Consider the following 13,855-nt stretch of genomic DNA (forward strand, 5'->3'; position numbering starts at 1 on the left):
CACAGGAGGCTGAGGTAGGAGAATTGCTTGAACCCAAGAGGCGGAGGTTGCAGTGAGCCAAGATTGCACCATCGTGCTTCAGCCTGGGGGACAAGAGCGAGACTTCATCTCCAAAAATAAATATAAATAAATAAATAAATAAATAAATATTATTACCATTAATTTCACTTTTTATTTTTATTTTTTGAGACAGAGTTTCGCTCTGTTGCTCCGGCCAGAGTGCGGTGGCGCAATCTCGGCTCACTGCAAGCTCTGCCTTCCGGGTTCACACCATTTTCCTGCCTCAGCCTCCCGAGTAACTGGGACTATAGGCGCCTGCCATCATGCCTGGCTAATTTTTTTGTATTTTTAGTAGAGGTGGAGTTTCACTATGTTGGCCAGGCTGATCTTGAACTCCTGACCTCAAGTGATCTGCCCACTTCAGTCTCCCAAAGTGTTGGGATTACAGGCATGAGCCAGTGCGCCCAGCCCCAGTCTATGTTTCTATTAGATATCATTACTTTAGAATTATCTGTCCAATATGGTATTAAATTGCCACATGCAGCTATTTACATTAAAATGAAAATTACAATTAAAGGTTCATTTTCATGTTAATTAAAATTAAAATTAGTTCTTTATTTGCTCTAGCCACATTTCAATTGCTCAGTATAGTCTATAAGCCATAGAACACCTCCATCATCACAGAAAGTTCTTTGGACAGTGCTGCTCTAGAGACTACTTGAAGGCTATACCTGCTGCTTTTTTAAAATTAAGGGGTATGATGGCCTGGATGTTGGAGCTGCTGACTAACATGCTCACCTATCCCTTGGTATTAGAGGTGAAATGATCGGAAACTGGATGGGTCATTGGGGTCAGCACTGTCTTGAGGTGGGACAGCACTGTCTTTTAAAATCAAACTGGATGGCAAAGATAGAAGTAAGGCTTCCCCCAGAAAATAAAAAAAAGAAAAAAATCAAACTGGAGCTCACATTTCAGGCTTCTGAGAGAAGATTGGTGGTTGATAGGGAAGAGAGTACCACCTGCTTTTTAACTGTTTTCTCTTAGGGTAAAGCCTGTTAGCCAAAAACTTTCCTTATTTCTCTTTTTTTTTTTTTTTTTTTTTTTTGAGACGGAGTCTCGCTGTGTCTCCCAGGCTGGAGTGCAGTGGCGTGATCTCGGCTCACTGCAAGCTCCGCCTCCCGGGTTCACGCCATTCTCCCGCCTCAGCCTCCCAAGTAGCTGAGACTACAGGCGCCCGCCACCACGCCCGGCTAGTTTTTTGTATTTTTAGTAGAGACGGGGTTTCACCATGTTAGCCAGGATAGTCTCGATCTCCTGACCTCGTGATCCACCCGCCTCGGCCTCCCAAAGTGCTGGGATTACAGGCTTGAGCCACCGCGCCCGGCCCTTATTTCTCTTTTTTAAGGGCAGGCTATCCTCTTCCCACTAGTTCACTAGAGAATTATAGTCATTTATATACACTATTTACCATTTATGTCTCATATATGATTATGTGTTTACAATTAGATATGTCGATAATTGTTAATTATATTTGATTCCAATTCTACACCATACTATAATATGCTCATTCCATGTAGTTTATTGTTCTTTTAGCTCTAAGCAGCTCCAGCAGAGGAAGCATGGTTGTGGAACCTTCTTCCTCCAGTAGCCTAGGTTATGGATTTTCAGCTGAGATGATATCACCCCAAACAGGTGAAAATTGGCTCTTTTCTTTGAAGCTGTATTGAGATGCAGTCTCATACCATACCGTTCATCCATTTACAATATATAACTCAGTGTTTTTTGATATATTCATAGGGTTGTATAACCATCTCAATGATCTAATTTTAGAACATTTTGTTTCTCCTAAAAGAAACCCTGTAGCCATTTGCTGTCACACCCCATTTCGAATTCCTAAGCAACCACTAATCTATTTTTGATATTTGCCTAGTCTGGAAATCAAAAATTGGTTTCAGGGGTGCGGTGGGGATCTTAGATAGAACAATCATCTGTGGCCCTCTAAAGCTTAACCCATCCAGGCATGGTGGCTCACACCTGTAATCCCAGCACTTTGGGAGGCTGAGATGGGAAGATTGCTTGAGCCCAGGTGTTCTATTTTTTTAAAAAAATTAAAAAGTAAAAAATAAAGTTTAACCTGACTGACAAAATTTTATTCCTTAGTACTTAATTTATCTCACTGGGTTTTCTTGGGTATTACGTGAGCAGCATTGACAGTGAGTTCATGGAAGATATACAAAATGTGTGGAAGATCAGTGTTACAAACTATGACAAGCAGATGGCTGTGGTTAGAGGACTTTCTCTCAATCAGTTGCTCCATCTCAAAGTTATATGGTAAGAGGTGGCCTGCAACTGCCTGTTGGCTGCTGTTGGCTGCTTTGCTAGTGTTACTTATGTTTGATCCTCAGTACTTTTGTGATTTGAACTTTGAGTATTACATGAAAATACTTTATTTTAAAATTTTATTTACTTATTTTTTTGAAACAGGGTCTTATTCTGTTGCCCAGTTTGGAGTGTCATGGCATGATCATAATTCACTGAAGCCTCAACTTCCCAGACTCAAACGATCTTCCCACCTCAGCCTCCCAAGTAGCTGGGACTACAGGCATGTGTCACCACACCTGGCTAATTTTTGTATTTTTTGTAGAGATGAGGTCTTGCTATGTTACCAGGGCTGGTCTTGAACTCCTAAGCTCAAGCTATCCTTCTGCTTCGGCTTCCCAAAATGTTGGGATTAAGGGTGTGAGCCACTGCACCTGGTCTATGTTATTTTTATTTTTGTTTTTGTTTTTTTTTTGCCCGCATGTCTATATACAATTCAGAAAATAGTTTATGTTTTATTATTTAATTCTGTAAAAGTTATTCAATTCATCGTTAAGTTAATCAAGTGCTGAAAAAATGTTGACACTATCTGAATGAGTAATAGTTTTAAAAGTTATTTTCTTTTTACTTTTTAATTTTTATGGATAATAGGTTATATGTTTATGGGATACAGGAGATATTTTCATACAGGCATATAATACGTAATAATCACATCAAGGTTAATTGGTTATCTATCACCTCAAGCATTTATTATTTATTTGTGTTACAAACATTCTAATTTTACTTTCAGTTATTTTTTTTTGTTATTTTTTTTTATTTTTTGAGACGGAGTCTAGCTTAGTCACCCAGGCTGGAGTGCAGTGGCATGATCTTGGCTCACTGCAAGCTCCGCCTCCCGGGTTCTCGCCATTCTTCTGCCTCAGCCTCCCAAGTAGCTGGGACCACAGGCGCCCGCCGCCACGCCCGGCTAATTTTTTGCATTTTTAGTAGAGACAGGGTTTCACCATGTTAGCCAGGATGGTCTCGATCTCCTGACCTTGTGATCCACCCGCCTCGGCCTCCCAAAGTGCTGGGATTACAAGCGTGAGCCACTGCGCCTGGCCTCTTTTAGTTATTTTTAAATGTACAATAAATTATTGTTGACTTAGGTTGCTTCCAAATCTTGGCTATTATGAATAGTGCTGCAGTAAACATGAGAGTGCAAATATCTCTTGGGCATACTGATTTCATTTCCTTTGGAAAAATACCTAGTGGTAGGATTGCTGGATCATACGGTAGTTCTATCTTTAGTTTTTTGAGGAACCTCCATACTCTTCTCCATAGTAGTTATACTAATTTACATTCCCACCAGCCGTGTCCAGGGGTTCCCTTTTCTTTACATCTTTGCCACCATTCGTTTTTGCCTATCTTTTGAATAAAAGCCATTTTTACTGGGGTAGGATGACATCTCATTGTAGTTTTATTTTGTTTTGTTTTGTTTTGTTTTTTGAGACAGAGTCTCACTCTGTTGCCCAGGCTGGAGTGCAGTGGCACAATCTCAGCTCACTGCAAGCTCCACCTCCCAGGTTCACGCCATTCTCCTGCCTCAGCCTCCCGAGTAGCTGGGACTACAGGTACTCGCCACCATGCCTGGCTAATTTTTTTTGTATTTTTAGTAGAGACGGGGTTTCACCATGTAAGCCAGGATGGTCTCGATCTCCTGACCTCATGATGCACCCACTCCGGCCTTCCAAAGTGTTTGGGATTACAGGCGTGAGCCACCGCGCCGAGCCTGGTTTGTTTTTGAGACAGAGTCTTGCTGTGTTGCCCAGGCTGGGGTGCAGTGACAAGATGTCAGCTTACTGCAACCTCTGACTTTGGGATTACAGGCACTCATGACCATGACAGGCTAATTTTTGTATTTTTAGTAGATAGGATTTCACTATGATGGCTGGGCTGGTGTTGAAATCCTGGTTTCAAGTGATCCACCTGCCTCAGCTTCCCAAAGTGCTAGAATTACAGGCATGAGCCGCTGTACGCAGCCTCATTGTGGTTTTGATGTTCATTTCTCTAGTGATCCATGATATTGAGCACTTTTTCATATGCCTATTTGCCATTTGTATGTCTTCTTTTGATAAATGTCTATTCAGGTCTTTTGCCCATTTTAACTGGATTATTAGATTTTTTTTTCCTGTTAAGTTCCGTATTTATTTTGGTTATTAATCCCTTGCCAGATGAATAGTTTGCAAATGTTTTCTCCCATTGTGTGGGTTGTCTCTTCACTTTGTTGTCTGCTTCTTTTTCGGTGCAGAGGCTTTTTAACTTAATGTCATCCCATTTGTCCATTTTTGCGATGGTTGCTTGTACCTTGGGAGCATTACTCAAGAAATCTTTGTCCAGACCAATGTTGTGGAGAGTTTCCCCAGTGTTTTCTTGTAGTAGTTTCATAGTTTGAGGCCTTAGACTTAAGTATTTAATCCATTTTGATTTGATTTTCATGTATGGCAAGAGATAGGGGTCTAATTTCATTCTTCTACATATGGATATCCAGTTTTCCTAGAACCAGTTATTGAAAAGACCATCCTTTCCCCAATGTATGTTCTTAATACCTTTGTCAGTAATGAGTTCACTGTAGATGTAGATGTATGGATTTGTTTCTGAGTTCTTTATTTTGTCCATTAGTCTGAATGTCTGTTTTTATGTCATGCTGTTTTGGTTATAGCACCATAGTATAATTTGAAGTCAGGTAACATGATTCCTCCAGTTTTGTTCTCTTTGCTCAGCTAGCTTTGGCTGTTCTGTTTTCTTTTTGTGTGTGTGTGGTTCCATATACATTTTAGGATTATTTTTCCCATTTCTGCGAAGGCTATCATTGGTATCTATTTTTGTTTTGAGAGAGGGTCTTGCTTTGTTGCCCAGGCTGGATTGCAGTGGTACAATCATGACTCACTGCAGCCTCAACCTCCTAGGCTTAAGTGATCCTCCCACTTCAGCCTCCTGAATAGCTGGGACTACACGTGCACACCACCATGCCTGGCTAATTTTTACATTTTTTTTTTTTTTTTTTGTGACGGAGTCTCGCTCTGTCACCCAGGCTGGAGTGCAGTGGCCGGATCTCTGCTCACTGCAAGCTCCGCCTCCCGGGTTTACGCCATTCTCCTGGCTCAGCCTCCCGAGTAGCTGGGACTACAGGCGCTCGCCACCTCGCCCGGCTAGTTTTTTGTACTTTTTAGTAGAGATGGGGTTTCACCGTGTTAGCCAGGATGGTCTCGATCTCCTGACCTTGTGATCCGCCCGTCTCGGCCTCCCAAAGTGCTAGGATTACAGGCTTGAGCCACCGCGCCCGGCCAATTTTTACATTTTTTATAGAAATGCGGTCTCCCTATGTCACCCAGTCTGGAGTCATTGGTATTTTGATAGGGATTGCATTGAAGCTGTAGGTTGCTGGGGTGGTATAGACAATGTTGATTCTCTAATCCATGAACATGGAATATCTTTCCATTTTTTTGTGTCCAGTTTTTTTTTCTTTTCTTCCTTCCTTCCCTCACTTCCCCTTCCCTCCCCTCCCCTCCCCTTCCCTGCTTTCCTCGCTTCCACTTTTTTGAGACAGAGCCTTGCTCTGTCACCTAGGCTGGAGTGCAGTGGTGCAATCTCAGCTCACTGCATCCTCCGCTTCCGGGTTCAAGTGATTCTCCTGCCTCAGCCTCTGGAGTAGCTGAGATTACAGGCACCCACCACCACGCCTGGCTAATTTTTGTAGTTTTAGTAGAGATGGGGTTTCACCATGTTGGCCAGGCTGGTCTCGGACTCCTGACCTCAAGTGATCCACCTGCCTTGGCCTCCCAAAGTGCTGGGATTACAGGCATGAGCCTAGCCCTCCTCAGTTTCTTGCATCAGTGTTTTAATAGTTTTGTTATAGAGATCTTTCACTTCTTTGGTTAAGTTTATTCCTATAAACTTAGGAATTGTAAATGGGGTTACTCTCTTGATTTCTTTTTAAGATTGTTTGCTGTTGGCATATTGAAATGCTACTGATTTTTGTGTGTTGATTTTATATTCTACAACTTTACTGAATTTGTTTATTGGTTCTGATAGTTTTTTGGTGGAGTCTTTAGATTTTTTCAAATATAAGAGATCATATCATCTGCAAACAAGGATAATTTTTCTTCCTTTCCAATTTGGATACTCTATTCTTACTGTTGTCTGGTTGCTGTAGCTAGGACTTCCAATACTATGTCGAATAACAGTGGTGAAAGTGGGCCTCCTTATCTTGTTCCAAATCTTAAAGGCTTTCAGTTTTCCCCCATTGAGTATGATAATAGGTACAAGTCTGTTGTATATGTGTTTTATTATGTTGAGTTATGTTCCTTCCATACACAGTTTTTGGAAGTTTTCTCTCATGAGGGATGTTGAATTTTATCAAGTGCTTTTTCAGTATCAGGTAAAATGATCATATATTTTTGTTCTTCATTCTGTGATATGTTTTATCTTATAGATTGTTTTGCATATTTGGATCATCCTTGAATCCCTGGGATGGTTGAATGGTCTTTTTAATGTGTGGTTGAATTCCATTTGCTAGTATTTTTTTGAGGATTTTTGCATCAGTATTCATCAGGAAGATTAGCCTGTAGTTTTCTCTTTTCTTTTTCTTTTTTTTTTCCCCAAGAACACTTTCATGTAGGAAGTTTTCTTTTTGATGTGTCTTTGTCTGATTTTGTTATCGGAGCATACTGGCTTCACAGAATGATTCTGGAAGTATTCCTTCCTCCTCTGTTTTTTTGGAATAGTTTGAATAGGATAGGTATTAGTTCTTCTTTAAATGTTTGGTAAAATTCAGCAGTGAAGCTATCGGGTCTTGGGCTTTTCTTTGCTGGGAGACTTTTTATTATACCTTTGATCTCATTACTTGCTGTTGTCTATTCGGGTTTTGGATTTCTTCATGGTTTGATCTTGGTAGGCTGTATATAGCTAAGCATTTATCCTTTTCGTCTAGGTTTTCCAATTTATTGCTCATGGTAGTCTTTATTGATTTTTTGAATTTCTGCAGTATTGGTTGTAGTGTCTCCTTTTTCATCTCATTTTATTTATTTGGGTCTTCTCTCTTTTTTCTTAGTCTGGGGAAAAGTTTGTCAATTTTGTTTATCTTTTCAAAAAAACTTTTTATTTTGTTGATCTTTTCTATTGTTTTTGTTTCATTTATTTCTGCTTGATCTTTTTTATTTATTATTATTTATTTTCTTCTATTAATTTTGGATTTGGTTTGTCCTTGCTTTTCTAGTTCTTTAAGATGTATCAAGAGGTTATGTACTTGAAATTTTTCTACTTTTCTTTTTTTCCTTTCTTCTTCTTTTTTAAAATTTTTTCGAGAGAGCCTTACTCTGTCACTCAGGCTGGATACAGTGGTGCAATCTCGGCTCACTGCATCCTCTGCCTCCTGGGCTCAGATGATCCTCCAACCTCAGCCTCCTAACTAGCTGAGACTACAGACATGCACTACCACGCCAGGCTAATTTTTTTTTTTTTTTTTTTTTTCTGTAGAGATGAGATTTTGCCGTGTTGCCCAGGCCTGTCTCGAACTCCTGGACTCAAGGGATCTGCCTGCCTTGGCCTCCCAAAATGCTAGGATTATAGGCTTGAGCCCGGGAGGTAAAGGCTGCAGTGAGCCATGATTGCACCAGTGCATTCCAGCCCAGGCAACAGAGCAAGACCCTGTCTCAAAAAAAAAAAAAAAAAAATTCAGGGCTGGGTGCGGTGACTCATGGCTGCAATCCCAACACTTTGGGAGGCTGAGCGGGGGGCAGATTACTTGAGGTCAGGAGTTCAAGACCAGCCTGGCTAACACGGCAAAATCCTGTTTCTACTAAAACTACAAAAATTAGCTTGGCGTGGTGGCAGGTGCCTGTAATCCCAGCTACTTGGGAGGCTGAGGCAGGAGAATAACTCGAACCCAGGAGGTGGAGGTTGCAATGAGCCAAGATCGTGCCATTGCACTCCAGCCTGGGTGACAGAGTGAGACTCAGTCTCAAAAAAATATATATGTGTGTGTGTGTGTGTGTATATATATGTATATAGATATATGTGTATATATGTGTGTATATATATGTGTATATAGATGTGTGTGTGTGTGTATATATATATGTAACTATTTCTTTCTCTTTTTTTAGTTTTAATTTGCATGGAATACCTTTTTCCATCCCTTTATTTTTCAGTCCATTTGTGTCTTTGTAGGTGAATTGTGTTTCTTGTAGGGAACAGATCATTGGGTTTTGTTTTTTAATCTATTTAACCATTCTATGTCTTTTGATTGGAGTGTTTAGTCTATTTACATTCAATGTTATTATTGATAAGTAAGGACTTGTTCCTGTCATTTAATTTGTTTTCTGGTCTTCTTTTCCTTCTGACTTTCCTTCCTGTCTTCCTTTCTGTGAAGGTGATTTCCTCTAGTGCTACATTTTAATTTCTTGCTTCTTTTTTGTGCATCTGTTGTAGATTTTTTCTTTCTTTTTTTTTTTTTTTTTTTTGGTTTTGGAGACAAAGTCTTGCTCTGTCACCCAGGCTGGAGTGCAGTGGCATGATCTCAGCTCACTGCAACCTCCGCCTCCTGGGTTCAAGCAATTCTTGTGCCTGAGCCTCCTGAGTAGCTGGGATTACAGGCATGCACCACTGCACCCAGCTAAGTTTTGTATTTCCAGTAGAGACGGGGTTTCGCCATGTTGGCCAGGCTGGTCTCAAACCCGTGGCCTCAAGTGATGCACCTGTCTTGGCCTTCCAAAGGACTACAGGCATGCACCACCACAACTGGCTAATTATAGGCGTGAGCCACTGCACCCAGCCAGTTTGTTTTTTATTTGAAATTACCACGAGGCTTACAAATAACATCTTATACCCCATTATTTTAAACTGATGACAACTTAGCACTGATTAGAAAAACAAACCAACTAACAAACAAGCAAAGAGGAAATTAACAAAAACTCTAACTTCATCTCCCTGGTTTTTAACTTTTTGTTGTTTTTCTTTATATTTTATTATACTGTCTGTGTCTTGAAAAGTTGTTGTAGTTATTTTTGATAGGTTCATCTTTTAGTCTTTCTATTCAAGATATGAGTAGTTCATACACCATAATCAGAGGGTTATAATATTCTGTATTTGTCTCTGTAATTATTATTTTCAGTGAGTTTTATACCATCAGATGATTTCTTATTGCTCGTTAACGTCCTTTTCTTTCAGATTGAAGAACTCCCTTTTGCATTTCTTGTAGGACACATCTGGTGTTGATGAAATCCCTCAGCCTTTTCTGTTTGGGAAAGTATTTCTCCTTCATGTCTGAAGCATATTTTCATGGATATACTATTCTAGGATAAAAATTTTTTCCTGGTCTGGCGCAGTGGCTCATGCCTGTAATCCCAGCACTTTGGGAGGCTAAGGCAGGCAGATCACTGAGGTTGGGAATTCGAGACAAGCTTGACCGACATGGAGAAACCCTGTCTCTACTAAAAAAAAAATACAAAATTAGCTGGGCATGGTGGTACATTCCTGTAATCCCAGCTACTCGGGAGGCTGAGGCAGGAGAATCGCTTGAACCTGGGAGGCGGAGGTTGTGGTGAGCCGAGATCGTGCCACTGCACTCCAGCCTGGGCAACAAGAGCAAAACTCAGTCTCAAAAAAAAAAAAAAAGTTTTTTTCCTTCATCACTTTAAATATGTCATGCCTCTCTCTCCTAGCAGACTGAGAAGTCTGCTGCCAGACATATTGAAGCTCCTTTGAATGTTACTCAAGGCCCAAGAGCTCTTCAGTCAGCTTGTGGTGAATGCTCTCAGGTCTAGGTCTCTCCTTTCAGGGCAGTGGGCCCCACTCTGGCCCAGGGCAGGTCCAGAGATGTCATCTAGGAGCTAAGGCCTGGAATCGGGGACCCTAGGAGCCTACTTGGTACACGACCCCACTATGGCTGAGCTGGTACCCAGCTGCAAGACAAAGTCCCCTTTTCTCTTCTCTCTTCTTTCCTCAAGCAGGAGTTGTCTCTCCTTGTGGCCACCACAAATAAGAGTGCACCAGATCACACCTGAAGCCAGCACAGCCCTGGGTCTCAACCAAGGCCCATGGCGAATACTGTCTAGGTGCTGCTCATGTTTATTCAAGGCCCAAGGGCCTTTTAGTCAGCAGGCAATGAATCCCTCCAGGACTGGGTCCTTCCCTTCAAGGCAGTGGGTTCCATTCGGACCCAGGATCTGTTGTATCTAGAAATGTCATCTGGGAGCTAGAGGCCTCGAATGAGGGTCTCAGGACTCTGCCTGGGGCCCTGTTCTGTAATGGTTGAGCTGGTATCCAAATCACAAGACAAAGTCCTCTGTATCCACCCCTCTCCTGTCCTCTCCTCAAGTGCAGGAAGCAGTCTCTCCCAGAGCTGCAAACTGTGCTGCATGGGGTTGGGGGAAGGGTGATGCAAGCATTCCTTTGGCTATCCCAGCTGATGTTTCGCTAGGTCACTTGCACCCCAAGTCCACTGGCTCTGATCCCAGCATAGCACCAATAGTTGCTCAGGAATTAACAATCCTTGTGGCTTTTCAAATTTCTTAAGGATCCTAGAGCATGCAGTGGTAGGGCTAGCCAGAACTCAGGTAATAACCTCTAATAACCTCCGGGATGGATGATTCCTCTCTGACTAGGGCTGGTCTAAATGCTCTGTGGGCACTGGCAGAATTCTGCCCTGTGTTGGCTTTCTGCTGTGACAGCACTGAGTTCCAATGCAAAGTCCCATAATTACTATGAGGTCTCTCCCCGAAGCACACGGATGCTGTCTGTGCCATGAGGCCACTGCCAGGAGACTGGGGGTAGAGTGGTGTTGGCAATTCAAGACTGTCTTTTCTACCTTCTTTGGGGCATCTTTCTGTAATATGATGTTAAAACTGGGTACTGTGATCACTCATCTGATTTTTGGTTCTTATGAAGATGATTTCCTGTGTGGATAGTTATTTTTCGTTTGTTTTTTTGCGACGGGGTCTTGCTCCATTGCCAAGCAGGCTAGAGTGCAGTTGTGCAATCACAGCTCACTGGAGTAAACTCTCAGGCTCAGGGGATCCTCCTGCCTCAGCCTTCTGACTGACGCTAGGACTCCCGACTGGGACTACAGGCATGCCCCACCATACTCAGCTATTTAAAAAATTTTTTTTTGTGGCAGGGGGAGCAGTTTTGCCCTGTTTTCCAGGCCCACCTCAGCCTTCCAAAATGCTGAGATTACAGGAATGAGCCACCATGCCCAGCCTGGATAGTTGTTCAATTTGATGTTCTTGCTGGATAATCACTGGAGGGGATGTGTTTGGCCATCTTGCTCTACCTCCTCCTCTAAAAGTTCTTTTCTTTTCTTTCTTTCTTTTTTTTTTTTTTGACAGTCTTGCTCTGTCACCTAGGCTGGAGTACAGTGATGCCATCTCACTCAGCTCACTGCATCCTCTGCCTCCCAGGTTCAAGTGATTCTCCTACCTCAGCCTCCTGAGTAGCTGGGATTACAGGCATGTGCCAGCAAGTCCTGCTAATTTTTGTATTTTTAGTAGAGATGAGCTTTCACCATGTTGGCCAGGCTGAGTCTCGAACTCCTGACCTCAAGTGATGCACCCGCCTCGGCCTCCCAAAGTGCTGGGATTATAGGCATCAGCCACAGTGCCTGGCCAGGTATTTTCTTATATCAAGCAAAAGTTAAAGGTTATGTTCACTAAAAATAATTTTAAGAGATTAAAATTTTTGGCTGAGTGTGGTGGGTTATGCTTGTAATCCCCACACTTTGGGAGGCTGAGACAGGTGGATCACAAGGTCAGGAGTTGGAGAGCAGCCTGACCAACATGGTGAAACCCCGTCTCTACTAAAAATAGAAAAATTAGCAGGGCATGGTGGTGCATGCCTATAATCCCAGCTACTCAGGAGGCTGAGGCAGGAGAATCGCTTGAACCCAGGAAGCAGAGGTTGCAGTGAGCCGAGATAGTGCCACTGCACTCCAGCCTGGGCAACAGAGTGAGACTCCGTCTCAAAAAAAAAGAAAAAAAATTAAAAATTTTTAATTGTTTTTCATTTGCTGAAAAAAATTAGAATATTTAAAATTTTGATTATATTGCTATTATATATTTATATAAGTTGATCTTTTGCATGTTTAACTTGAAACATTATAATATATACATAAAACTAAAACTTAGCAAATACAGTTGTGAAGTTAAATATTAATATCTTTTTAAAATGTTAATTTAACTTTTAACTTAAAAATTATTTCGCATTTTGTAACCCAGTAATGAATAAAAAGAACATGCTTTATACATACTCTTTTTAAAATGTTAAAGCATATATATATACACACACATATAGTACATTAACATGTATTTGTGGTATTAACATTTCATGGAGAGAGGGCAATTAGGAAAAAAATATCTTAAAAGCCAGCTTGGGGTGATTATGAAGAGTTGAGAAACAGAAACACTGTATAGGGGTCTCTCTTGTTAGGAGAATTTGGGATGGCAAAATGTCGATTGGATGGAAATGACCTTACTGGTTGAAGGTATGCAAGCTTACACCTAGAGAATTCCATGGTGTTTCCCTTCACTCATTTCTGTGGTGTTTTCTCTTATATCTTTGAGCATCTACTACTTACAAGGCTCTATGCTAGATATACTAGTAGCAGACAGGCTGGAAGTTGAATAGGGTGACCCAGACAATACACACATGTGGAATACATCGTTTCTACTTTTACAGTTCTTTAGTCTAATTGGAGAGAGATGATAGAAACATGGAAAATTCATTCATTTAGTAACAATTAAATGTAAATTCATGGTAAACATAGTGTAATGTTTGGCTTATTGCTAAAAATTTCAGTTTACCTATAATATTCTATGTGTTTGTTTTATAATGTCCCTGTTTGTGTAGTGTTTTTAGCATTCCGTGGTACTTTGTGTGTATAGTATATAATCATTGTCTAATGTAACAGCTTTAGCTCTGAGGCCAGGATATGAAAGGAAATAATGTAGGTTATGTTTTGGGGGAATTTGGCTTCTGCCTCTTCGTGTGTTGTATTGAGGGGAAATAAAACTGGGATTGGAGAAACAGTCAAGGCTGTAGAGTGTGTCTGGGAAACCTAGGACTGCAATTTCTGAATCCTGAGTTTGGTGGTTTCTTTTGCCTTTCTGGAAGTCTGGCAACCATTTACAGATACAATGGAATATACTTTCTTTTGGATCTTTTAGAGCATGTCCATTGGCTGTTGTAACTCAAAAGAGGGCCTCAGCCTTGCAAATCACCTCACATCGTGGCCTCTTGGCTGTACGGTGTTATCAGCCGGGCTTTGAAGCCGGTCCTTAAGAGGACTTCTGCATGCTTGAGTTGGTGTTTTGGCCTCTTTGTTCCTTCCACTGCCATTCACCTGTATTTTTATTTTATAGGTGTCTCTGCAAACAGACTCATGGGTGGTGCCATGCAGCTTACCTTCCGCAAGATGGCGTTTGACTATTACCCTTTCCACTGGGCAGGTTAGGAAAACTCTGAATGGGGCCAATTCTAGCATAGCCCAAAATATTGAGGGCAG

At 41.4% G+C, this 13,855-nt stretch overlaps 1 protein-coding gene across 1 annotated transcript in view; it reads left to right on the forward strand.

Moving 5' to 3' along the window:
* UHRF1BP1 (UHRF1 binding protein 1) overlaps positions 1-13,855 on the forward strand; it is an 81,016-nt gene that overhangs the window by 45,183 nt on the left and 21,978 nt on the right. The window contains exon 9 of the mRNA XM_031667055.1: positions 13,713-13,799. Within this exon, the coding sequence (XP_031522915.1) occupies positions 13,713-13,799 (87 nt within the window). The remainder of the gene's footprint in view (positions 1-13,712; positions 13,800-13,855) is intronic.

Source organism: Papio anubis, chromosome 6 (genome assembly GCF_008728515.1).
Source record: "Papio anubis isolate 15944 chromosome 6, Panubis1.0, whole genome shotgun sequence".
Taxonomy (NCBI): Eukaryota; Metazoa; Chordata; class Mammalia; order Primates; family Cercopithecidae; genus Papio; species Papio anubis.